Source organism: Festucalex cinctus, chromosome 19 (genome assembly GCF_051991245.1).
Source record: "Festucalex cinctus isolate MCC-2025b chromosome 19, RoL_Fcin_1.0, whole genome shotgun sequence".
NCBI classification, from domain to species: domain Eukaryota; kingdom Metazoa; phylum Chordata; class Actinopteri; order Syngnathiformes; family Syngnathidae; genus Festucalex; species Festucalex cinctus.
The window spans coordinates 10,556,431-10,584,370 of NC_135429.1; the positions used below are offsets into that span (position 1 = coordinate 10,556,431).

The 27,940-nt window shown below is 41.3% G+C and overlaps 2 protein-coding genes across 2 annotated transcripts; one reads left to right on the forward strand and one right to left on the reverse strand.

Annotated features, from left to right (window-relative positions):
* Positions 1-583: 583 nt before the first annotated feature.
* On the reverse strand, positions 584-27,852 carry pag1 (phosphoprotein membrane anchor with glycosphingolipid microdomains 1). Its single transcript, XM_077506265.1, has 9 exons — positions 27,689-27,852; positions 24,452-24,710; positions 23,327-23,628; positions 8,151-8,390; positions 7,969-8,026; positions 6,755-6,851; positions 6,510-6,682; positions 5,251-5,673; positions 584-3,043 (listed from the first exon to the last, which is right to left on the reverse strand). Exons 4-9 carry the CDS (start codon positions 8,351-8,353, stop codon positions 2,717-2,719), a joined length of 1,281 nt encoding a protein of 426 aa, XP_077362391.1. The 5' UTR covers positions 8,354-8,390; positions 23,327-23,628; positions 24,452-24,710; positions 27,689-27,852; the 3' UTR covers positions 584-2,716.
* On the forward strand, positions 26,391-27,923 carry mrpl53 (mitochondrial ribosomal protein L53). The gene is made up of 3 exons (XM_077506267.1): positions 26,391-26,538; positions 26,881-26,993; positions 27,750-27,923. The coding sequence occupies exons 1-3, from the start codon at positions 26,444-26,446 to the stop codon at positions 27,863-27,865; spliced, it is 324 nt and encodes a 107-aa protein (XP_077362393.1). The 5' UTR covers positions 26,391-26,443; the 3' UTR covers positions 27,866-27,923.
* Positions 27,924-27,940: the final 17 nt, after the last annotated feature.

The window sequence follows — 27,940 nt, forward strand, 5'->3', positions numbered from 1 at the left end:
GATGTGCCTCTAACTGCCACAGCAAAATGTGCAATGGGCAGCAGCGAGCGAGATGCTTGTCAGGCCGACAAATGAGATCATTACAGAGGGGAGGGTGAGAACCCTTTTGGGAGTTGGAAGATTATATTGTTGTACAGTGTGCATGTGTGCTTCTACCAGTAGAAAAATTGAGGAAGTCGTTTTTGGGGTGTGCATCCATCCACACGACACTAAAACATCTCAATGTGGCACATCATTTTCTCCAGGCGTCTTTATGACTTCCTGTGTGCGTGTGGAGGGTGAAGGTAGGGAACAGCAACACCAGAATACAGTGTGTCACCCGTTATCACAAAAGTGAAATTGTAATTAATTACAAAAGTTTAGCATTTACATTAGCTAATGTCACACTTCAGAATTTAGATGTCTCAAGAGGAAAAATATGCTGCCAGCATGTGAAATCTAGAGTTGAACAAAGCTGATTTGCACTTGGGAATTCTTCACCCTTTGGAATTTGTCCAAAAAGATTATGAAATAATGTGTGACTAAAAATGTACAAAACTTGTGAGGTCTCGGCTGCTTTTTAATGAATATGACAATATTCCAGTCAGGCTGCATGTGTTTTTATTTACCTGAATAGCCACAATTCTAATAATAATAATTATATATATATATATATATATATATATATATATATATATATATATATATATATATATATAACACACACAAACACACACACATACAATGGATTGTTTGATATTTACACAAAATAGTCACAACCAAACACACATACTCACACAAAACGTAGAATTCATTTTTTTTTTTTAAATAAAAGTACCACAAAAAAAAAATGTACCAACACACTGTACCAATTTCTTTTTTTCTCCAGACATCTGATTGACTGCTAGCTAAAAGCATAGTGACAAGCCATTGGATGATGCCGTTTGCACACATACATCAGTGCTCTTATTATAATAATAATAATAAAAAGGAGAAATAGATGCAAACTCACGATATTCCCGCAGGTAAAGCTGGGTTAAAATAGTGCTTTGTAGTAAGTATTCTTGTGCTACTATACACTTAAGCGCTAACATATTGAAATTGTGCAGAGGAAACAAAAAACAAAAACAAAAATACTGTACCACGATTGTAGACCTTGTGCTCCGATGCCATCAAGGAAGCGAAGACGAAATAATGTACCGCAAGATCACGTACGAATCGTCTGCGTTGATAATTGACAAGCGTCTGCGTTTCGCATCACATCTGCACAAGATGAAGTCGTTTGAAAGTCAAGGTAACACGTACCGAATGTTTGCCGTCTATAAAAGGGCTGGAAACCTCTGAAATGTTTCTTCTGACAGGCAGGCACACGTTCACAATGGCACGTTGTCGTAAATAAATAGTAAATTCACAGGAAAATGCACATATGGGACCGCAGGAAAAAATTAGGTAAAGGCATCTATTACGCTACTGAAGCGCTGTCCCCATTATACAGTATGTGGGACTTCAAATACAATGCTAGCATGTAGCCACCTAGCATCTTCAGCCAAGTGGGGGAGTCTAAGAAATCTCTAGAAAGGCGAGAAAGTCACGTTTATGGAGGATTGGTGCAAAAGGGTGAGCTCTCAAAAGGGCTGGCATGTAGGGTGGGTCCTCAAACGGCTGCCACCCCTGAAGTGAAACTCTAATTTTTGGGAGGGTCCACGTTGATGGGTAGGCAAGGATGGGTTCTCAGAAATTAGTGTGTCGGAACCCCTGAAGTGCAGAAAAACTCAAATTTTAGATGAATCCTCAAAGGTTGGTGTGTAGGGTGGGTCCTCAAAGGGTGAATGGCATCTCAAATATTAGGGTGCGCCCAAGTTGGTGGGAAAGGGTGTTCTCAAAGGTTGATGTGTCGGGTGGGTCCTTGAAGGTGAGACATAACTCAAATTCAAGGTGCCACCCCTGATCGCAATGCAAATTTTAAGGTGGGCCCTCGAAGGTTTTGCTTACAGGGTCAGTTCTCAAAGGGAATTGTACTCAAATTTTTATTTGGGCCCAAGTTGCTGGGAAGTTTGGGGTCCTTGAAGGGTGGCAGCCCAAAAGTGGGACGGAACTCAAATTTAAGGCTGGATTTGTGAAGGTGGACAGGTGGGGTGGGTCCTTGGACGTTTACACATCCCTGAATTGGGATAGAAATCAAATTTAAAGGTGGTCCCTCGAAGATAGGCACCTCCTCAAGGGTGCGCCATAGCTCAAATTTAAGGATGGATCTCCAAAGTGTGGGTCTTCGGAGGTAGGCCCTCGACGTGTCCTGCCGTTAATTCCAACTCAAACTTGAGGGTGCATTCTCGAAGGTTGACATGTAAGGTGTGTCCTTGAATGGTCCCTGAATTGGGACGGGACTCAAATGTTGTCTTTAAAGGTTGGCACATAGGGTGGGTAAGTACAAAAGGTGCCACCACTAATTCGGGACACTCAAGACTTTGAACCTTGACCGCATGAATGCAGATGCTCTTGATACGAAAGTAACAAACGTCGGGTTTGTGTTCTTCTCTGAATGGCATGCCCTTCAAATCCGCACTCGCCTCAGGAACATTCAAAATTCTTCAAGATTCTTTGAAATGCAGCATGTGTGGAGCGATATGTCATCCGGAGGTATTTGCTACGACTAGGTGGGTATTAGTACCAATGACAATCCCCCTCCCTAAGTGTACCAAAACGTGCCGACTAGCCTATGATGATGATGATTGGTCGCTCAAAGACGAGACATTTCCCGACCCAGGCCCAACTCCCCCACGCTCTCGTAGTCAGGTTCTGAGCTGTCCGCGGCGGGCCCCTCGTCCGAGCCGCCTCCAGTCTTTGGGATGCGGATGCTCTCGTAGCCCGGGTCGGCGCCGTCCTGGGCGCCGTCCCCCGCCGGCTGGGCGTAGACGTCCTTCACGCTGGCGTAAAGATCCCCGGAGGACCCGGCCGGGATAAGGCCTTTGAGCTCGGCGATGCTGCTGTAGTCGTGCTCCTTGTCTTCACAGGTCATGCTACCGTCCTCCGCCGTTGTTCGGTCCACGTTGGAGTACTTGAAAGACTGAAACACAACATTTGGTAGGTTAGCCTGGTAAGGAACCATATTTGGTAACTCAGTTGGTTAGCATGTAGAGAAGCTTATTTAGTGACTTAGGTGCTAATCAACCTAGCTAGTTAGTGGATATTTGTAACTTAGCATGCTAGCAGGTCAGGAACCGTATTTAAATGGGACAAGAACCAAACATATTTGGTAAGAACGTAGCCAGTTAGGGGTAAGAAGTGTATCTCGCTACTTTGTTACATAAAGTTTAACCCGTTTCAAATGTGTAAACGCTTAAAGTCAAGACGGGTGCGTATGGTGGAGCCCCTGGTGGGTTCCCCCACCTCGGAGCAAACTGTCTGATCTTCTGTCATCTTTTCATTGTTTGGCGCTCGCCTTGAGCAAAGAGCTTCCGTCTGGGGAATAAGTGTGAACAGCTCACGTTCGGGGAGTCAGGGAGCATTTTCTGGCAGCACCTCGTTGTGGATCTCCGGAGACGACGGCGAGCGAAGCTATGCGAAAGCAGCACAAAGTGCGCGTTTAGAACAATCTTCGGGCTACAAAGTCTCTCAGGAAGCAACGCTAATTTTTACCAACTCGTTCCGACACTTTGTTCCGTCGGACGAGCGCTCGGAATGGCTGGCGGAGGAGGATGTAATGATGATGGATGCTTAATCGGCGTTCTGGGAAAGACGACGTGAGACTCGACGGTCATCCATCACTGCATCTTTAGGCAGAGTATTAATCAATACACTTATGGATATGGACACATGATTACTTTTATGGATCTGCCATACAATCTCTAGCTGCTAAAAAGCTTTTCTGTTTGGCTTTATTTCGCCTGCCAATTAGGCAGAGTGACACGTCATGCACCCCTGAGGCACAAGTGTCATTACAAAGTGTTTCTCTCTTCTAATTCAAATCAATCAATCAATTTAGCAGGTGCATACGGTACCAAATTTGGCAATGTTACAGATGAAACATTTTAGCTAATTTAGCCAGATAGAAAAGATTTGGTAACCTGGGTCCATATGGGGAACCATATTTACTGACATACTTCCTTATCCTAGACTTTTATCGTTTCCAATTTACGAGCAGGGAACCATTTTTTGCAAACATTGCTAATCAGGCAAGAAACCATATTGGTACCTTTGCCATTTATTAGGCACATAAACATAATATTTCTGTATTTATGTTTGTGAAATTTGCAGAAGGGAATCTTATTTGGTAAGTTGCTTGAATGTATGTACAATACACAGATTACGTTGTAGGATTATGATATGTTGCTTATATGTATTAAGTGCACATAAAGACATCATGTTAATGACATTAATTACATTTAGCTAGCTGGACAAGCGTGTCAGTTCCGATGCCATCCATGCCGACACTTGTTATCCACACTTCCTGTTTAACTGGTACAGCCTAGCATAGCATAACAATAACAATGCCAGCATCTGCAAAACAACAGCGGAAGCAGGGACCGTGACGGCTGCCGTCAAGTGGGTCAAACTCATTTATGAAAAGGCCCGCAGGCGCATCTCGAACCGAGACGGCGGGCGAGCGGTCTCGCCGTTTGTTGACATAGCGATCGGGGCGCCGTGTGTGCGTTTACTGTACCGCCGCCCGAGGGCATTTACATACAGTGCGGCCATGCCGGCGCATAAACCGAGGACGCAGCATCATCCATCATGGCGGCGGAGTATCTGTCACCGGGACGAATAGCAGCCGGCTCTCTCGCCCAACACGCACACATATATGATCTGACAAGACAAATCACCTCCTGGTTGTATGCGAGTGTAAACCGCGGGGAGCGGGAACTACTCAGGGTTAATCTTAAATCAGCCCCCGGGGGTCTACATACAGCACAATAATATGCAAACATGCATGTACATAGACTGTATATATGCGCGTGTGTTTGTATATGGGGGGGTTGGAAAGCAAGAGTCAAAATTCCTGATGACTATATACTATGAGAGGACTATTCACTTTTAGAATAGGAAGCATATTGTTAACGTAGCCCCTTTATCAGGTAAGGAACCTTATTTGTAGCTCTGCGAGCAAGTAAGTGGAGGAGGGAAAAGTGAATAGCAGTGAGCAGGAAGCATCTGGCAAAAACTTTATTTGCATTTCAAACGGTGACTTGTGGAGTTTTACGGCCGCATGGGCGCAGCGTGGCCGTAAAACACGGCAGCAACACGTTGTCACCTTGTAAAGCGCTAACGGCTCACCTTCCCGTTGTGCAGCTCGGGCCCGGCGTGACCGTTCATCAGCGTGGGCTGGTTGTCGTTTTCGTCCAGAACTTTCTCCGGTAGCGGCGGAGGCAAATCCTCGGGTTCCTCTTTGAGCCCGGGAGACGGAAGTCCACCGCCGCCACCGGCGTCTTTGGACCGCCGTTTGACCTCTAGGTCGGCGCTGTAGCGGCTCTTCTTGTTGCGGTCCACCGAGGCGTACTCGGGCGTGCTGGGGCTCGCAGGGACGCCCGCGTGGCCGTTGACGAGGGGCGGAGGAGGGGGGGCATCCGCGGGAGACGGGCCGGCAGTACCGTTGGGGAGGCCCAGATTCTTTGGGGGGTCTTTGAGCTCCTTGACTGTCTCGTAAAGTGAATCCTCCACGCTGACGTCACGTGACGCTGTTGACATTTCTTTCACCACCTGCATAAAAAATATATAATATCTATATTTTAAACCATCAGGTACTGAACACCATTTTTTCATGACTTTTTTTTTGCAGGTTACAAAAAAACTATTTCAAATGAAATAACTAAAAATAAACATACAGATGTTTATATGCGTATATATATTTTTTATAGTTTATATGCTTTCTTAAATATATGTACATTTCTTAAAAAAATATTCATTTTTTTTCCCCTAAAAAAACCATTCACATTTACTGTTTTTGTTTAATGCAGGTGCTGTACCAACACATTATTTTTTGTGTGAAATCAATACAAAAATAATAGGATGTATAATAAATTTTTAGTTTTTTGAAAAATATAAAATTTAAAAGCTATTCTTAAATATGGAAAACATTTTGTATGCATCTTGTATCCAAAACGACCTTGTAGTCTGTAGTGTGCTCCCTCCTGTCGCTCTAAAAATGCTATAAAATATATTTCTTAAAATGATAAGATATAACAGACATATGTTTCTATTTAGAAATATTTAATAATCTCTTATAAAAGATTTAAATACATTAAAACATTTATTTTTATATAACCAAGATAACCAAAATTAATAAACAAAAGCACAATAAATGTGTTTTTGCAGTGATCACTGACCTGTTAGTGATGTTTATACACAATTAAAAGTAGTGACAAACAAAACAATATATTTTGATATTTGTGAAAATAATATATATTAATTAATAAGTATTAATTTTAACAATATTTTTACATTCTCATTTTTAAAGTTTTTGTGTGTGTTTTTTTTTAACTTTATAGACTCTAATGTCTATATATTGCACGTTGCAACGTTGCTGTATTACCGACCTCGTATGTGCTGTCCCCCGATGTGGGCGGGGCGCTGCCCCTGACCAGGGAGCTGCTGGGCGGGATGCTGGGCAGCTCGCGTCCCTGCGGACACTTGGAGGACCTGTGCTCCGATTGGCTAGAGGGCATCTCCTCCGACGGCTGCGGGCTGCTGGCTTGCGTGTCTGTGAGGACTTCGCAAACACACGCAACACAATTAAGCTTCCGCCTTCCCGACTGGTCGAAAGTGAGCCGCCTTGACGTACTTGTACCGCTGGTGAAAGGTCCGTTGTGGGAGCTGCTGGCGCAAACGTCTGTCACCGGACTGTCGGCCGACTGGCTGATGGTCTCTTTGTCCGACGTCTGGAAAGAACAAAAACGTCATTTTTAAAATAAGATTGTTAGCTGAATATAATGTATCGTTCTCGTTATAAAGAACAGCAGGGCATACAGTGGCTGCAATATCCTTTGCTGGGTTCTGTGTAAAAGGTAAATAAGGATAAATGTCAGGCCTTCTATTAAATGTGTGATGTCACTTTGACAGGATCTCATCGTGAAAGTGGCCAATGCACAAAAGTCTGCGTTGCATTAAAATATCCCTGAACCTCAAGGGCAGACATCCTGCTTTTCTTTTCTTTATTTTGCTGTGATCTCGCCTAGAAACAAACAGGTGAGAAGCGTCAGCCTCTGCAGAGTTAAAAAGAATTCAAACAACACCTCCTCCTCTTCCTCCGCCTCCTCATCAGCGAGAAACGCACACGTCAGGGGTTCACATGAGGACAAGGGAGATCTTTTTTTTTTTTGGGGTCCTTGTTTACCTTCTGCAGAGGGGCAGACAGACGCACAAGACGACAGGCTGGGGCAAAAGCGACACCCAGTGGACGTGAGCCGTCATTGCAGCGCCACTATCAATGATGTCATCTTTTTGCTCAATCAAGCCACACGTTGACGTCTTTTTTTTCAATGCTGATTTATGAAGAGGGAAAGTGTCAGTGTGCCATCATTTGTAATTATGTTGATTTAAATATAATGTCACAAAACAGTTGCACTCATAAATTTACATAATCTGAAAGAATTTGTAAAATATTGGCAATTTGGGACAGGGGGGATTTAAGTTGTAGCTGAACCATCTCTTTATTTGTCTTTATTGACTTATTTTTTTTAAATGACGTGCTAATCTGACATGCCTTATATTTAATTAAAATTTTATTGAAAAATATATATTTTTTGTCTGATCATGTTTTCTTTGAACTTTTATTTCATATTAATTTAAAATGATTTCACCATTTTTCTATATTTAAAAAATATTTTCTTTATAAATAATTCAACACATTCATTCATATTTGTACTTTGCTTGTAAGATAATAAAATGATTACATTTTTTAAAAAGTAAAACATTTAATTGAATGACCCTTTTAAAATCAGTTAAACAGTCAAATGAGTTGATTTATGTAAAATAATAATTTAATTGTGCCCTCACTCCATCCATGAGGTCAACTCTGTCTCCCGCTGGATGCGCAATGGCTGCTTTCTTCTGCCTGCAAAACACGACAAAACAGAGCATTTCATCACACAAATTTTCAGGTTATCAATAGATTATGTATGTGTGTGGAGCTAACATGCCTAACGAAGACTCCATCTCCCATCATGCATTGCACTCACCCGCGGCAACTGGTGCACAGCAGCAGTAAGACGGACAGCAGCAGCAGGGCGGCTAGGGTGCTGAGGGCGACCACCAGGGCCAGCTGGGCGCCGTCTCCACCGACGTCGGCGCCCACCAGCCAGGCCGCCGCCCGGCCCCCTGGCCCCGCCCCGACCACGGCCGCCTCCGGCCCCCACCACACGCCGCTCAGCACGGGGGCCATGACGCATCACACCAGAGCAGGAGAGCACATTGAACACCTACAAAACAAAACAAAATACTTTTTTTTTACATTTTTTCCCCCCAAGCAGATTCGATATTAAATACAGGTACATAAATGTACATTATTGTTGTGCCAGTGAACATTTAAAAAAAAAAAAAAAAAATTCGGAGTTTTTTTTTGGACATTTATGATATTCATGTGAAATAAATTAAAATAATATGACTAGATTTGTTATAATAAAAATAATTAGAAAATATCTGTCTATTATTTATTAATTCATGTGTCTATCATTATTTCTGAAACATAATTTATACATTTCACAACAAAAATCAACATTTTTACTCTTGCTCTTGCTATGCGTTCACATTTTGAAAATTAATTTTCAAAAGATTCATATGTAAAATCTGTTTTATTAGAAACATTTTCAATTTTCTACATTTTTATAACATAATAAAGTTAATTATTTGATATGAGGTTTATAATAATTTATTACTGTAATCAGTTACAATTTTTAACCTGAAATGTAACATATTGCATATTAGTTGAAATATGTTACTATTTAGTTTTTGACTTCATAACCGCAAAGTAATTTTTTTAAAATTTAATAAACGATTAAAAATGATTCAGAAATAAGGATTTATTGTTTTTTGTTTTCCCCAGCATCCCCATTTCTCACAGTAAATGCAATTTAATAAATGATTATAAATGATTTGTTATATTAATTCATAGATGTCAACAAAGTAAAGAAAAATTACTGTAAAAATAAATCAAAATAACATCTTTATTCTCCCTCCTGCATTATAGACTTTTATTTTAAAAACATGCACCTGTCATCCTTTTTTTTGTACATAATTTAATTGCATTAGTTAACTGTTTTCAAATAAATCCACTGTGACATTCCACGCAATATTGTATACTTCATCCTGATGGGACCAAAGTGCTGATTATGCAGCAGGTGGCAGCAGAGATCAGCGTTGCGGTGGCCCAGAGTGCACTTTTGCTGCAGTGAATGCAAGACTGTCAACATCAGCAACCTGCTCACATGTCCATCCGCAGTCCATTCGACTGCAAAAAAAAACAACTCCCGTACATATGCGAGTGTCAGAGAAACCTTGAAACTCGGGTACGATTAGTCACGGGGAATAAATATTCGGAGCTTTGTCCTTGGAATTGATACGCTTGGTGGGCTGAGTTATGAGAGTTATGACACTTCCTGTCCTTGGTGCGGGCTGTGTTAGCAATATCGACAGGTTAGAGTAGACTAAAGCATGTCCGAATTGCATCAGATGTAGGAAGCTCAATTTCAAGGCCAAAAAAGTTCTAAATTGTGGGAAAATTTCTGTTAAGAATTTAGCATCTTCAAGAAAGGGAAAAACGTTTGGTTTTGGAATTGACAATAAGCCACTGAGCATTGATTTGCGATTGAGAATAATGACAGTGTGTTGTAGCACTGCGTTGCCAACTTGCCACGGCAACACTCTGGGATTAAGCTGTTCACACTTGTTCGAATCCACTGTTTTTTTCTTAGCATGTCATGTTACTGTCCTCCGTATATACCACACTGTCCACTTGACCCATAATCTCCTCTTGGATATAATTAGTAATGTTCACCTTTTCTTGTTGTGGAAAATTCAGTGCGGCATGGTTTCTGCAGTTTTTCTTTTGAATTGAGGACAAATAAGACTGCCCGCAGTGTCCTCTTGGATAAAACGGCGTTCCATTTGATACATTGAAAGCAGCGTGCTTCTGGCAGTTACCCGCCTGGCCAATCTGCCACGGCAGAAAACAGATGATCCACACACGCTGGTGGCCATCTTGTGCCCTGACCCCCACGAAGGCCATTTGGCGGTTGGGGGCGGGTCGGAATCAGACAACGCCGGCAGACGTAAACATCGCACATGTCATACTGGTGGCTGGGAACGTGTGTTGCCATGGCAATCCCACCCCGACAGAGCCTCTGATGATTTCAGGGTGACAAATGGAGATGTCCTGCCGAAAGCAGGAAACAGGATAACTGCATCATTCAGCCACGCTCGTGTTACACTTATGGATGAAAGTAACAGATGCAACCATTAATAAATCAATTTGTCAATTTAAAGGCTGGATGCCACCCCTCGGGTGATTAATTATTCATCTATGTGATACATGTTTGGAAATGTGTTAGTTTTCTGTCCCAGGGTCCATAAAGACACACTAGGATGACTAATTTGGACTTCTACTAATATTTTCATGCAAATAAAAAATTAATGGTAGGACAAACTCAATATTTTCACATTCCGAAATGGAGGACAAATGTCACATTTTTACTCTCCAAAATGAAGTCCAAATGGAACATTTTTTTGCTTCAAAATGGAGGACGATTGCTTTAGTTGTACACTCCAAAATGGAGCACAAACCCTGTATTGTCCTTCCACAAAATGGACGACAAGTGCCACATTTTCACACTCGGAAATGGATGCCAAAAATAGAGGACAGAATATTTTCCTCCATTTTCACTTCCTTGTAGCCTCGCACATTTTTGTCAAAGTTGTCTGGGGGTCACTTGCTGTTTCCCAAGTGACCCCCCCAGGCCTGTAAATCCCAACGGAGTACACATCTAGTGCCTTTGCCTCATACAGGAAGTGGCCTGACTTTGGCAGGGTGTGTGCCACAAGTAAATAAAAATGCAAAATACAGACCGACATGTGCACTTATTTCCTCTTTTTTTGTGACGATCTTTATTTGCCCAGCGTTCACTTTCACACGCTCCACTTTCAGTTCCGTGCATCATAAAAAAAAACGAGGAAGTGTCAAACTAATTATAAACAATCTAACAACAGAGAAGAAAAAAAGATGCAGATCTTGTTGGAAGGGGGCACACCTCCTCCCCTTTTCAAAGGCGGGGTCACCGCCCCGCCTTTTGCAGCATGGAAAAACGCCAACAAAACCAATTAGCGGTAATCATAAAACTTCCTCATAGAATTACACTTGGCACGGTACGTAACGCGTGACATGACATTCATTGACACCGATAACAACTTGCTTTTACGACTTGATGACACGTGGAAAGCGACGCGATCAGGCTGAGATGCAAAGCAAATCCAACAGGGGGCACCACGACAAGATTGACTTTTTTTTTTTTTTTTTTAAGCTGCTTGAAAAAGTCATGTATAATCCTCCCATGACTGATTTCCTTGAAAGCGGGGGAGGATAAATCCAGCAATTTGTGAGGGATTGCTGCGGCGGGAGGACGCCGACCAACTGTCGGGCCTCATCAGGATAACGACACCCCGGGGAATGTGCCGGTTTGGGGCTGGACGCCCTCAAAAAGGCCCCGCGAGGAACGACAGGAATGCTGCCTAATGGGAGGGAACAACATCAGTCTTGGATGTTTTTCTTGAATTATTACAATAATGGCGCTCATTCAACCATTCCATAAAGTATGTTCCCAGCATACCGGAGGGGACACATTTCATTTATGTCAAAATGTAAAACAAGGTTGAGGAGAAAAAACACCACAGAAGGTGAAAGAAGAGCACAATCGTGTGTAGCTAGTAAAATATGACACTTGAAAATTAATAAACAAAAAAATGTCCCCACTATGGAACCAAATAAACCTCTACCAACAGGTGGCGCTATTTAATTTAACCATCAAACAGATATAGCTAGTAGAGCTAATAAAACACAAGAAAAATCTTGCGCAGAAAACAAAGCACAAATATCTCCATGGTAACATCATCAGTGGCGGCAGACCGGTGCTGTGTCTGTGCATCATCAAGCAGCTGTTGCCGCGGGTTACGGGGTTGCTAGGGGGACGGAAGAGGAGGCTGGCATCCTCAAGCTCATGTGCCGCCTCGCATCCTAATCTCTTCCTTTAGCCCCTTTTGTGTCATGTCCCTGTGAATGGCCATTTGTCCCGCCCTGGCGGTGGAGGAATGCCGCCGCTTGTGGCCCCGCCGACTCCCACTGGCGCAATTAGTCGCGGGCAACATCAAAAGAAAAAAATGAAAAGTGATACCCAATTGGGATTTTATTTACGGAGGACAAAAACTGCCAAAATTAAAAATTAATAAATAAAGGACTAAATAAATGACAAAGTGAAAAAAATTATATTAGAAAAATAGCATTCAAAAACGAAATAAAAAAATATTACTGGAAATAAAAACAACAATATACATTAGGAGTGTGACGATATATCAATATCGCGATAAATCGTGATACTTTCTCTCCCGATAGATTATCGATATGCCTACGCAAGTTCTCAATATTTGTAGTTGATATACAGCAACTATAACGGCTCCATTGTTCATGACTTATTGAGCAATTACTTGGCGGGCCACTAAAATTGATACTTATTTATTTATTAATTTATTACTTTATTTTTATTATTTATTATTATTGTTATTATTATTATTATTATTATTTTATGATTAGTTTCATTGAAGATTATATATATATATATATATATATATATAAAAATAAATGCAAAAATAAAACACAAGATTAAAAAAAAAAAATAAATATAAAGGTAAATGTCAAAATAAATAGATATAAATATATAAATAGAATTAAATATCAATCAATGAAAAAAAACACTCTGCTCTCACATTTATTAATTTCATGCTGCAGACGCTCTGCCAGGATGAAATGTTATTCAAATGAGGGGGCGGTCCTAAGTGTGTCTTGGGTTGAAGTCCGCCGTTGTATATTTTTATGTCCTACCACTTTTAGTCATTTGCTCATTTATTTAGTCATTTATGTATTTTTAATTTTGGCAGTTTTGGTCCTACATAGTTATTATAGAACATGGTGGACCCCTCGGAATGGTAAAAATGAACATAAAATGGCAGATTTAAGCCAAAATGAAAGACTTCCAGTGTCATTTCATTTCAGGCATGGCTTCTTGAGACTTTTTTGTGCGTCTACTCACGGTAGACATGTCTACCAATGTTTATGTTGCTAAGTCAAACCGGCTTTGCAGGCTGAATTATTGTTGACTGTTGTTCCAATATTGGTATCATGGTCTTGTATTAACTTGATCGATACTAAATGTTGCTCAGTTGTTCAATGAACCAGTTATTGACTTAACATAATCCCAGCCGATACCGTTCTCTGGTTGAAGCCATGTAATGGAATTAAGGACGTGACTGTTAAGCACAGGTTTGTAGCCTGTAATAATGTTAGGATTACTCTGTGATTACTACGTTTTTATAGGCTTAGCGTTTAGCGACTAACGTAGATTTTGGCAGCTAACGTGGCCGATAATCGCAACGGTAGACATATAATTACAAGACAGACTTTCGTTTCCATTATCGGCACTAATGTTACATATATCTTTATTAAATTTTGTTTTGGCTACGGATGCCCATACTAATCGATTAATTGATCATTATGTCTCGCTTTTGTAAAATACCTTTTATGAGTTTATGAGGAAGCTAGCCAAATGCTAACACATAGCTAACCTGAGTTTAAAAAAAAAAAGCCCAAATACAGGAAGTGAGACTTTTGTTTTCTTTGACTGATCGTGTTCCTGCTTAGCAACTAGCCGTCAACGTCGCTTCTGACCCATTTGTGGACCCCAAATCCGCCCCCACACCCCTCCGCCTGGACTGTGGTAATCCCTCGGCGACCCAGAAAGTTCTTTCTAGAGCAGGTGGCAATGTGGGCTGCACAACAATGGCTGCAGCAGGGGTTTAACATTACGTTGTACATTATTAAAAGCCTCCCCGAGAAGATGAACAAGTGGAATAAGTTGGGGTATGTTTCTGCACCACCGGTTTTAGTCAAAATTGGTTAAATAGTGTAAAGTTTTGAATGTTAGCTTCCAACATTTTGGAGCCTGTTTATACAAAGTTTTGGTATGGGGCCAAAGCCTTTCAAATAGATTAGTTTTGGCAGTTCAAAACATTTTGGAGCTTGAATTTGCGAACATTTGGAAACAACCATGGCGGTCAAAAACCGTCTAGTTTTCTGTAAACATTTAGTGCAAATTACTGAAGGAAGATTTATGGGACCTTTGGCGGCTTAACGTGCTAACATTTGGAAACAAAACCTTCGGTTGGTAAATAAACATTTTACGCAGATTACCACAAAGAATGTCATACGTTCAAGGAAAAAAAAAAAAAAATCCAAAGATTTATGAGACCTCTTTCAGGAAAATGTAAGCACTTAAAACGTGACATTTTAGCTGGGCTTTTTTTAAATCCCATTTTGCAGCCTAAACATGCTAACATTGTAAAAATGGCCCTTAAACGTTGTTGTCATGTCGAACACCGACAAGGAGCGTGGAGCGTAGGACTGGATGCGAGACGGCGTTACACATCATCAGGGACAAATGTGATGTGAAGTCTGTGAAACAGCGCTGCAATTGTTTGGGAAACACGGCCGGCGCTGCAGTGGGGATGGGGTGGGTGTTTCGGGATTGTCTGCGGGTTACAATCGCGGCATTGCTTCTGTTTGCTGGACAAATGAAGGGAATGAACAGCTGGAAACAACTGGGAACGTCTGTTGGCGCGCAACTCTGTGTGCGTGTGTGTGTTTGTGTGACAGGCTACACAAAGTCATTAGCGGTGTTCCTTTCAGTGTACAGTGGGTTTAACGACCCGGCAAGGCCACACTAAGTGATTAGTGTGGCGGCTGTGGTACACGATTGATCTTTGCAAACAATATGTACACTGCCTGTGTGCGTGTATATGTGAAATGTGGAGCCGTGACCATGTCATGTATGGACATGAGTGAGAATATTGAGCCTGGGGCTGCAGCTACCAAATGATTTTAGAATCAAGTATTCTATTATTATCCCATCGATGAATTGGATAAAAATTGATCTTGCAATACTGAACAGCAATACCAATATACATTGTTTACATAAGGTGCAGGTGTTATTTTTGTCCACTTGAGGTCCTTATCTTCACATTTTACACTGTAGCATCTATGAAGTTGAATGTGTGTGGCTTTAAGAGGCGGGGCCTACCCTGGTGAGTGACGTATGTCAGTAAATGAGAGTGCAGTCAGCTGTTGTTTGCTCAGGGTAGACTTTTTCTAATCTATCTATCCATCCATCCATCCATCCATCCATTTTCTTACCCGCCTGCTCCTCACGAGGGTCACAGGGGAGCTGGAGCCTATCCCAGTCGGCTTCAGGCAGTAGGCGGGGTACACCCTGAACTGGTTGCCAGCCAATCGTTTTTCTAATCTAGTTATTTGATAAATTGTTTCAAAACTAGCTGGGACATGAGGCCATCTGACGTCGTTGAGTTATTACTATAATTTTAAGGTTGATCGTGAATAAAACTTGGACAAACAAAATTGGTTCAAATCTGATGGGATTTTTCCGTCTTTGAAGGCGACCTGGGAATAGCGAAAATGGCAACTTTGAAGCAAAATGGCTGACATCCTGCGTTTTTTTTCAGGCTTGGCTTCTCCACACTTTTTTCGTGGATCAACTGACTCATGAAAGACATGCCAACCAAATTTAATGTTACAAGGCAAAAAATGACTTTGAGGAATGAATTTTTAAAAAGTTTATTTACTGCCACGTTTGCCAGACTGACCCTAAAATGGCCACTTTGAACCAAAATGGATAACTTTCTGTGTCTTTTGGAACGTGACTTCTTAAGAATGTTTTTGTTGGCCTACTCATGATAGACATGCCTACCAAATGTCATGTTACTAAGTCATGTTGCTATTTTTCAAAAACACTGGGTGTGTTTATTGCCACAAGGCCATGTGTGTGTGCGCGTGCATGTGTGTGTAAGATACTGTGTATACTAGGGCATGTAAATGGGAGGGAAGCCATGTTGGAATTCCCCCACCGTCTCTTCCTGCGATTTTGCATACAAAAGCAGCAAGGGAAGTGAATATAGTAGCAAGCATTTATTGTGAACGCGCCCGAGGAGGCAGGAAGACGTTTTCTCATTTATTCAAATCAAAAGGAACAATGAAGCAGAAGCGCTGACGACTGAAAAGCAATGAGCGGGGGAAGAAAGAGTCACGGGTCAAAGCAAAGCATAAGAGTTGTTCAATAAAGCCTCTAAGCCGACAATTAACACAAGCAAATCATTGTTTCACGCAGGCTTTTAGTCCATTATTAATCCTTTTAATTAAAGGCCAAGCATGAGGCGTGAGGGGATTGTTTAAAAATTCAGCCTCCAGAGCCTGTTTCACTTGGCAACGTGAAATTCGGAAGGCATCATGTTGAGGAGACCCGCAAAAAATCGGATCAAGAAGCCATACCCGAAAAGATACATAAGGTCAGCCATTTTGGTTTCAAAGCAGCTATCTTGGTACCAAAAATAAAAAACACAGCCACCACACCCAGTTTCACATGGCAACATGAAACTTACTCAGCATGTCTATCATGACTAGCTCCACAAAAAGTCTCAAGAGGCTATACCTGAAAAGACACAGTAAGTCGGCCATTCAGACTAACTTGTCCTCAAGATATTGTTGCCAAATTTGGCTACTCAACAGATGGACAAAATTAAATGCCATAGAAGAAGTTAGGTGTGGGCGATATGACGATATTAGATTGTTAAGAATTTTAATGTGTTGACGATCTCATAAAGCTGACAGATCGGCACGATCGTCTGTGGCACATTCTACACAGTTCAACTTTATGCGGGCTCAAGCTTGGTTTATTCTTGAGGCATCCGTGTGGTCTTTTTTTTTTTTTTCATGTTGGCCTTTTCCGGGTGCCCTTCACGACTAATCCTACCACTACGGAGCGTGACGACAAAGTCAATGTCTTGCTATGAAACATCAAACTTCATAACAGGAAACAAATGCAGGTTTGAGAAAGAACACAAACCAATGTTTGTGTCGCTGGTGACATGCTTCCAATCGGATTACGAGACCAGTTGGGATTTTGCTGTGTCGTTGTCTCTCTCTCTCTCTGTCTCTCTCTCTCTCTCTCTCTGTCTCTCTCTCTCTCTCTCTCTCTCGGGGGGGAAATGCAATGCCGACTCAGCAGGACGTCTTCCAAAACTGACCAATCGCCTTATTTCCTGTCTGCTGAGATTCCTCTGTTTTTTTCTTTTCTTTTGAAGACAGCATGAGGTTATGCCTATAAAACTGTTTCAGTTCCCTCCTGACAGCCGAGTTTCTGGCCTCCAATTCTTTAGCTACATTTTTGAACCTCCGCCAAGGGCGAATAGGTAATGTTTTAATTACTGTGTCGCATTACGCAACCACTACAAAGCCCATGTTCAAGTAAGTTAGTCCCATGACTTGTTTTTCATTTTGCCGCTTTAAGTCACCCCAGATCTTAAAGTCTCATCCGTCTACTGCGAACATGTGACATTGTTCTATAGAAACCACAAGGCATGACATTATCTCGTAAACACGTTTATCATCAAATGCAAATGAGATATTGACCCACTTTGTCACTTTCCTTTTGAGTCTGGATGGAACTGCTTTGTTGTTCTACCAACGTTGTTTTGTTTTTGTTTTGTTTTATCTCATAACCGTAAGACCCCATACTCTCTTCGCCCGGTAGCTTTTTACACAAAAGCAAACTGAAGTATCCCAGATGGATATTCACAACGTTTGTTTTACATGAAGCAGATACTCACATTCCAATATTTTAATTGGATCCCATTCTATTGTCCATTTACATTTACTTTCCATCAAAAACAAAACGGAGCCGTTAAAAGTACTTGACACTTCCTGCTATTTTCCAGCGGTCATCTCTTTGATCACAGAGCTTCAGTAAGAGAGCTTGCCTGGGTTTTTTGTTTTTTTTTAACTCGGTGAGTGCCCATGTTGATAGAAGCTCTTATCCAGCTGAGACAGGGGGCGGGTAAAATGATCAAATGTGTCCATTTTGCGATTCAGGTTAGACGTGAGCCTGATTGCAAAATGTTCAGACGGCGGCGACGTGCAACGGAAGGAAGATAAACAGAGAATCGAGAGAGTGGATGAGAATGCAAGAGTACAACAAAGAGTGGCTTGTTGAGGAAGGCGAGAGGCCTTTCACTTCCTGGATGCTTGATCCCTGATGTTATTCTTAGATTCTCGGGAGCGCGAAAGCTTAACGGACTGGGAAAGTTTGTGGTGTCCTTGATTTGACTTTTTTTTTAGGGTGAGGGAAAATATTTGAAAAATGTGTCACGATTCACAAATGAAGCCTTCAAAAAGAGCAAGCGGTCACTCTGACATGGTTGCTGACCAAATGGCATCGTTCCCAATTCCCGGCTTTGGGGGTGGGGGGGGAACTCCCATCTCACAGCGAGAGCGTTACTCGAAGATTGATTTAGTGCTTTGCTTTTATTATGACGGCTTGTAAGAGGATTTTGACAAGCGCTTAAGCTGCGTATTCGTTACACTTTGGATTATTTCCAGTTTCTGTATATTGATTTTGCTGTGGGAGCAGAGTTCGCCTTTTTGCCGGGTAACTTTTAGACCAGCTCAAGCACACAATAAATATTTTTTGTTAAGCCTATATTGTTTGACAGATACAACATATAATTGTGCAACGACTACAACTTGTCTGTCATAAACTCCTAATCTCATGACACGCATATTGGAACACTGGTTTGACAGTATGTGTCAAAATACTCAGCATACCGTCCACAGTCGACATTCTATAGAGATTACGAAGCTACACAAACATTTCATCATATGCGCTACAAGACCAAGCCAGTAAAAAAATCTTAATTTTCCTCAGCACTTTTTTTTTTTTCTTCAGTCGCCCTGATTGACGGCACTGCTGAGTGTGTGCAGGGAGGCGGCGAGGCGGAATGTTCCTTCTCCTCGTTCCGCTGGTGGTGCTGATGCGGCACTGACATTGGTACTGCAGAGATGCCGCGGTGCTCAGCTGTCACCCGAGGGGGGCCAGCTCAGATGCCGCCACACTACTTTGTCAGGCACTGCAAAGTTCTTTAAAGGGGACGTACTTGGAAAAACTGACTTTAATGGCTCGTGTACAAATAATTTCCCAAAATGGGCCTGTATTTTGCTGATTTGTGACATCACATCCATTATCTGCACACATGACTTTGAAACTAGGCTGGGGGAATATCTGCTATTTTTCAAGTGAGGTTTTGGAGTACAACCTCTGGATTACATGGATTACTTATTAAAGCCAATTAGCATTAGCTTCTGATGAGCGTTAAATGCTGAAATGTTTGTCGAAGATGTCAGAATTTGAGTAATTTGGCCGCTTGTGGATGAAGTGCTGTCTCCCTGAGGGAAAATATACTTGAATTTTGTCTTCATTGGGGGCTCATTTTCCTTTTAACCTCCTCACTTGCCATTTACACCAGCAGCTTGAAGAGAAGCTGCCACTTGCCTCGTCGCAATAACTGTTGCCATGGAAACGAAAGCTGAACTTAGCAATATATTGGATAATATGTATATATATTATCCATACAGGACCGCCCCTTCAAAACAGGCTAACTCCAGGAAGACTAGAAAAGTCGGGGAGACTTTGAGTCTTCAATTAACTTAACTGCTGTTTTTGTAAATTGATGACAATTTCGAGTAGTCAACGAACCTATCACACATCATTTTTGTAAACATTCATGGATGGTACTTCATATAGCACTTTTCTCATTCACCTACTGCATCAGGAGCAACTGGGGGTTCAGTATCGAGCTCAAGGATCCTTCGACATTGCCACAATGGCCTGGGATCGAACCCATCACATGATCATGAATACAAACATTTTTACCTTAACTCATTCACTCCCAGCCATTTTAACAAAATTTTGCAAGGCCCACAGAATATTGTGCTATAAAAACATGGAGCCTACCAAAACAAAGATAAGAGTCTCTTCTTTCATCGAGAGAAAAAAAGTATATTTCTATCTATTTCCATTTTGCAGCAATTAGCATTGCAAAATAGCTAAGTTTCATTATTATTCACAAATCTACTTAGAATTGTGAGTAATTGAGCTTGTTTTCAACAAGGCCCTGGTTGATCTCTTATACTTTGCTGCCACCTGCTGGCCGTTTTTGTAGTAACTACCATTGCTTCAAGCATTCTCTTCAGTTCAGAGGTTGCATCAAAGCCTTCTGCATGTTTTAGCATAGAAAAAAAAGAAAGTATAATTGCGTCTTTGGGAGCATGGCAATATTTAATAGAACGTTTTTATATGTTTTTGGGAGCAAATGAGTTAAATGAACATCATGTTTCATTCAAGACAATTTCAAGTCTGTACGGGATCACGCAACTTTTAGGTAGAAGGTAAACAGGCGCATTTTCATTTTTCTTTGTTGACCTTGGCGTAATTCATCCTCTGACAAAACACGAGACAGGAAGCACTCTCTGCTTTCCGCGTCGCGGTGCCTCCTGCCTGCCTGCCTCTGAAGAGAGACTCCTGATTTCCCACAAGAGCGCCCCCGAAGCAATCTCCGCTAATCGCATCCGGCGCGTTTGCTCCCCATGAACACACAGTGTGTGTATGAATGTAAGCGAGCATGGCGCAGGCAGGAATGCGGTCCCAGTGTAACATCAGGACAAACGGGTCCGGTTTGAACAGCGCGGCGCTGTCGACACCCAACCCGTGTGATGTGCCGTTTGTGATGTTAGCTCGCCGTGCGTCAGCCTGCAATCACCGCGGCTGACACGAGGTCAGCTTCCTGATGGGACCGAGGTTCGTCGCGGGTGTTCTCGCTGCTGAAAATGGGATGTGGGAACGAACGCTTGCTTGCCAAGTGGCCTTTCTGCCGCGCGCCGCAAACGACCAATCAATTCTCGGAAGGTCAGCGGGTCCGGCGATGAAGATCAATATCCTCTTTTTATTATTACAACTGCCCTGCCTCCTTTTCATGTGTCTCATCAGTTGTGCTTTACGTCTGGTAACGCTCTCTCGGCGAAATTTCACTTTTCGTTGATCGCAGCATGATGGGCAGGATAAAAGGGGCAAGAGTTTCACAAAATTGCCGTATCGGAGGCACAACAGTCAAGAAGATGTTTTTCCGACAAAGTGAATGTCAGGGGTTCAATTTCATACCATCAATCTGGTTACTTTTACTTCATTTAGCATAGTGTCAGAGTGGTGTGAAATTGACATTTCAACAAGGACAGTACAGCTACCTGCTAGGATTATCAGCAAAAATCGTATGAAAAGTTAAAATGTTGTTTATCCTCTCATTGAGTTGGTTTCCCGTATTTTCTGTCGACCAATCAACAGCCTGCAAGTGTGACCAGCTCCACGATTTGTACGATTAGAAAAAAAAAAGGTCTAGTCGGGATCAGTTCATAGGACTATATCAATTAAATGATCGCTGGTTATTTTTTTTAAGACATGTCTCTCTTTTTCTGAATGTGCTAAATGATAAATTCAGATAAGCAACAATGAGCATGCCGTTGTGTGGGAGACCAAGCCCACGTCACACTGAACAACAAGTCATAAACAACAACAATAATAATACGTTGTGCTTCCTAGCATTTGACGTCAACTTGTGTTGGCAAGGCAGCAAGTGGCAATACAAGATGACAACAGCTTTTGTAGAAAACTGGTTCTAACGAGGGAAGCCCAGACCTGCGACAGGTGCCAAATTGGGTTTCCTTGAGAGAGGTATTGTTCTATTTGTTTTAGGTCTAAATGGAGTAATTTATCTTCCCGTAGCTTCCCTTACAATGATTAATCAAACACTGCGCTGTTAGCCTAGCAACAACAGAGGATGAGAAGCTTTGCTTGGTTAAGGCTTGAAAACGTATGTGTGCTCAGCTCAAATACATTTTGACAAGGCAGAGGTGGATTATCCTCAGCTAAAGTACTTTCATCCACAGAATGGTATCAGGAAGTACCAAAAAGTCATCTTAGATGACAGAGTGAAAGAGTATTTGCAAAAAATGACTGTGTCGGAGCTGTAACAAAAGACGTAGGATTTCTCCGCGTTTGCCCTTTACGCCAATCTTGTGAAAGGTCATTGATACGACCTCGCTAACCAGGAAATTTGCCGATCAATTTTCTCCATTGAAATTAATGGAAATGCCCTTAATCTGACTGAGCTTCCCCTAAAAAAAAAAATAAAAAAAAAAGTAAAATAATAATAATAATAATAATAATAATAATACAAAATAAAAGCTTTTTAGAATAGTATATACATACAGTTGTCTCCAACAACTAACATTAAACGAGCAGACGCCTGCTATAATGAAGTCCACAACCTTGGAAGGCCATAAATTGAGGAAACACGTGCTCATTTGCCAAACCAAAATCTTTGCTCAATGGAACATTCTTGGAAACCTTTGCTCCCTCTTAACATTTAACAGCTGCAATCATAACCAATCATTTATTTCCATGCCGGCATGATCCGGAGTCCCTCAAGCTGCAACATTCCCTGCTGTGCTGCCATTCCCAAAACATTCTTTTGCACTAGTCGTGTGCTGCTTGACCAGCACAAGGACACTCAGTTGCAAAAGCGACAAAGTGCAAATTGTGTGCGTTGAGTCGACTTTTTTTTTTTTTTTTTTTTTTGTGAAACTGCTGCAAGGGAGATGAGCTGCCAAGAGGCAAGGAGGGGGGAGGTGTCTCCATGCATTGGAATAACATAGGGAGGACTTGAGAACATCTCATTTAGAGAGTGAGAAATGCACTATTATTTTGAAAACGCATTCAAAACAATAGCTGAACGCACTGCATCCTCACCAGTCACAGTATTAGACGCACCTGTACTTTATAACAACATCCGATATACATGTTCAGGGGAGGCAAATATTAAAACGCTCGATTTTACAGTGACACTCTGGTCATGTCCTGCTGTACTGTTCCTATCAGTATCGCAGGTGTACCTAATCAAGTGTCTAGTGTGAGTGACAGGTCCCCCACCCACATACATGGTCAAAATGTAAACACAAGTGAGGTGGAGGCTAGGGATGATGCGTTCGATGTCACTGTAATTGGCTTTTTGCATTTATAATGAGGAAACGTTCAACAAGTCACCGGGATGGCTTGGCAGTTTAATAATTCATTTCGACTATTAAATATTACAAAATGCACACAGCCATACAACTAACACAAAAATAATACGTAGTAGTTGTTACCTCACGAGGGTCTTCCACGAAGAAGCTTCCCGCCGTTCAAATGCGTCGCAGCACCCGTTGTTGTGATGCCTGTGTAAAATGGAGGTGTCGTGGTATCGGTTATGAGGCTGTGGCCGTCTTCAAACTGCGTACATTTCTTCAGTGGAAGCGAAAATCGCTGCCGCCCGCCGCCGGTACCGCTGCCGATGCTTCTGCCGAGTGAGACCCACTGCTGCTCCGCCAGCAGCGCGCTGCCTCAGCGGGGAGAGAAGCAGCCAATCAGGGAGGACCTTGCTGCCGCAAAGTCTTGTGGGAAATAGAGTCTTGAAACAAAAAGAAACGCTTGTTTGATTACTAATTTGCCGTTGTCTTTCTTTCTTTCTTTCTTAACTTTAATAAAGCAATTATTTAACCAAATGCATGAGACATATTAACTATACATGTATTTTATTTTATTTAATAACAAAATGAGTCATTATTAATAAAATGACTGTTCATTGTTAGCTCAAATGATTTGTACATTATTTTAACTCTAGTCAACCACTTATTTAACAAAAAATAATTTTAATAATAAAATACAGTATTTTTTTTCTCCATTTGAATGTAACACACAATTAATGTAATCAACCATTACAGGTAATAAATTAAAACATGCTAAATACGTAATAACTGTAAACTATTCTAATAAATTAATTATTATTTTCATTAATTTTTTTATGAATAATGTAATTTAGGGGTGTGGAGGTACAACTTTTTTACTTCCAATATGATACCAATATTGCAGCGTAGAATGCTGTCTGATACTGATATTGATCCAATATGAAATAAGCATGAATGTTTCATGCTTTTATGTATTTTATTAATATGAAATGATCAAGCAATGCTATTCAAACAAGGAACAGTAGTCATCAAAAGTAGGTATGAGAAAATATGACCCGTTTATTCCAAACTTTTGCTTGTATATGAGTGCTAATATCAGAGATTTTGGCTGGAGACGGATATTATCCGATACTGTTTTTCTGGCTGATATCGGACCGATATTCGCTAACAGTATTGGAATCGGACACCCCTTATATCATAATCAAGTGTGCGTTTTTATCTGCGCATAGACATAATATTAAAAGTCATTAGCTCTTACAGGTGTACCTCATATTGTGTCAAGGACGTGCACGGTTGTTTGGCACCTTGCAACCAATGGCAACATTCTTTGTCCACCAATCGAACGGCCACATTTCAAACGCACATCTTGAAAGAAACGGCCGGTGGTTTCTGCAGTTGAGTCCAGTTTGCGGTCTCGAAACGGATGGAGAAGTCAGAACGAGTTTTCACTTCCTCCCCCCCCGCGAGTGTTTTTCGAGGGCGTGTGGTGAACCAGCGTGTTGTTATCGTGCCTCTGGCCTCCTTCCTGAAACACAAATGTGACCGCCGCCTGTGACAGTAGGACAGTGGAGACCAATGCTGGCTAAATTTAGACGGAGACTCCAGCATTTCCTTGACACTCAAACACACACATGAGTCATTTTTAGGGCTTGTACTGTAAGAGAGTGGCGACAGTGTGGAACAATAAATGCTCAAGGGGGGGGCGGGATGACCTGAGAGAACGAACTGGCTATTGTTTACATGCAGCAATTCATCCATCAGGGACTCCGCCACAGCACAAATGCTATATTTGTCATTTGTAACATTGATTGTCTCCAGAAATGAGACCACCCCACCAAAAACCAACTCAGACGCGTCCCTTGAGAGGAAGAACATTTTTGCATTTGGCTCCAATGCGTTTGACTGACGTGAAATTAAAAACCGATGTAAAACCTATGACGCACAAAAATCAATCAATGCACATGCAGTCGGCCATTTTGGTTATGCTTGACAAACGGTGACAATCTTGTCATGTGCTGCTGTTTTGAAAGGCCCTGACATGTTTTGAATCCTTTTTTTTTAAGTGCTTATTAGAGGTGGCTGAGGTTTGCCTTTTCGATTAGGGGCACCTCCTTTATTGACTTAAACCTCGCCCACGCTCGCTTCTCTGTTATTTTGTTGTTAATCACACGATCAGGTGCCGGTGCTGCTGTAATCACGGCACATGCCTCACAAATGTCAAGAAAATCACCTGGGCGTTATGCCCTTCAAAGCGGGTTATTTGTAGCAAGCGTTCTGGGACCGAGTTCAAGTATTGGCAGAGGCACAAAGTGTTGGCAACACCCTCTTTGAACAGCCTTTTCGGGAATTGAAACCCAAACTATCCGCCCGATAAACAAGCAAATGATAGGTTAGTGGAGCATTGAAAGCAAATTAGAGTCATTATGTGTCCTTCAATTAATCTTTGAGGATGGAATGATAATACAACTTTGGTATTCTACTCAATGACAACATTTGCATTTGAAAAGGGGCACATGGGCAAAATCTTTCTTAGATAGACAATAATGTTAAAAGATGTATAAAGATGTATGTAAGAAAACTGCTTTATTTGACGATAATGATCAATTTTATTTCATTTTGTAAAAATCATATAATTTTAATTATATCTACATGTAACATACTTTATTTTAATAATCACATATCTTATTTGCATGTTTAAATGACTTAATGTACAATTTAACATCTAATTAATCAAATTTGTTAAACAATAACTTGTTACATGCATATTTAAAATTATTTTTAAAACAATAATTAATTGCTTTTATAATTAATGACTAGTAATGAACAGATTATCACACAACTGTTCATTTTTATATTTTCACTTTTTTTTATTTAAAGTGTATAAATCAACAAATTACATAATGAGCTACATAATGAACTAATAAACAGGCCTAAATATATTTATAATTAATCAGTTACATGTGAAAGACATCTAAATTAATGCAACAAATATTACCGATGGACCATTCTTTCTGTAAACCCTGTTGAAACGTATTTCTTTGCAAAACATACAAAATGATCAATAATAAAAAGATGTAAAATATATGACCACAAACTTTAATCCATATTTTTGTTTTGAACAAATACAAAACAGTCTCTATTGTTTATATAATCTCGCAGACAAATCTTTTACTTGTCGTCTGGCTCCCTCTGGCGGCCATTTCTAACATCGCGCTGCTCATGGCATCCCTCCCCTCGGGGTGAAAGGTGAAAATAAACATGGCGGCACGCAGGAACGCGGCGGTGGTGCTGAAGGCGGTGAAGAAAGTCGCCGTCCACTTTTGTCCGTTCGAGGCCAACGTCCGGTCGACGCGGTAAGACGTACGTGGATGAATTTGGTGCGTCTTGCGTTGTGCCTCATAACGCAAATGAAAACATTTGCAGTTTCTCCGTGGATCGCCCAATTAGCATCTTGCTAATTTGCCATTTCTAATGGCAATTTACCACTTTTTGTGTGTATCCAAATAAAATAGTAGTCATATCAGGGCTAAACTCCTAGCCGTTTTATTTGGCTAAATAAGTGCCAGCGTAATATGTAGTTAATGGTAAATACTAAATACTGATATCTTAATAAAAGCCAGGTTGGTTTAAATGTGCCACTATCGCAATGGACTGTATGCATGTTATCTGAAATGTGTCTTGGTCGCCTCCTGCAGGGAATTCCTGGTCATGGTGGGCTCGGGGAAGGCCAGATCGACCAATTTAAACTGCGAGGTGATATCCATTGTTAAACACGATGAATCGGAACCTTTTGTGGATGTCACTTATGGTAAGTGTGGCTAATTTAATTGCATTAAATAAAAGGTGGAAGATGTAACGAGGGTAAAAAAAGAAATGCTGAAAACATGCTGGTACATGAACAATCCTAACACAGAACGTGAACAACTAATTTCCCATCAATGCCACAAGAGGGCCGCAAAGCGCAACTTATGTCTCTAAATGAGGCGCCTTAACTGACTTTGACATAGTTTGTTGGCACCAAGATGTCACAAGATGGCGCCAGAGTGATACTTATGTATATTGGAGCAATTATGCTACTAGGCTAACTATTTCAAACATTGGGCACAATTTGAACATTATCATTGTATTTAAATAGGAAAAGTGGTTCAATGATACAGGTAAGTAAAAATAATACCTAAGTTTGTTTTTTTATTATTTTACAAGAATCTTAGACATGAAATTCAAATATACTGGGCTTAATATTTAAATCCAACTGTTTTTACATTACATTAGTGAGAGTGCAGTTTCTGCAGTTTGACTATGAACCAATTATTTAGATGTCCATTATTCTTCATGGGGAACATTTTGTTTTGGAAGCCCAACAAGCAGCAAATTTCCCCTACTCGTGCTAATGCTGTATGATTTGTATGGAGTCATTTTAGGAGTGAAAACACATGTATCTCTGCCATAGGTCAACAGCGGCTCGCCGGCCTATTGTGTGCGCGCTGCTCGACTTTTACTCACACTTAACTTTGTCCGGCCATTGTCCTGATGAGTTCCTCCTGTTTTTTGTCTTCCAACTCAGTGGACGGCGAGAGGCTGCTGATGAAGGGCGCCAACCTGACCAGCAGCGAGATGCTCAACGCCTTCCAGGCCCGATGCACGGCCAAGGACCTCCAGGCCAAGGCTGCAGCCAAATAACAGTCAAGATACTCTATGTACATAACTGGATATTTATAATAAAATGCGTATGATTTGATTTTTTTTTTCACCATC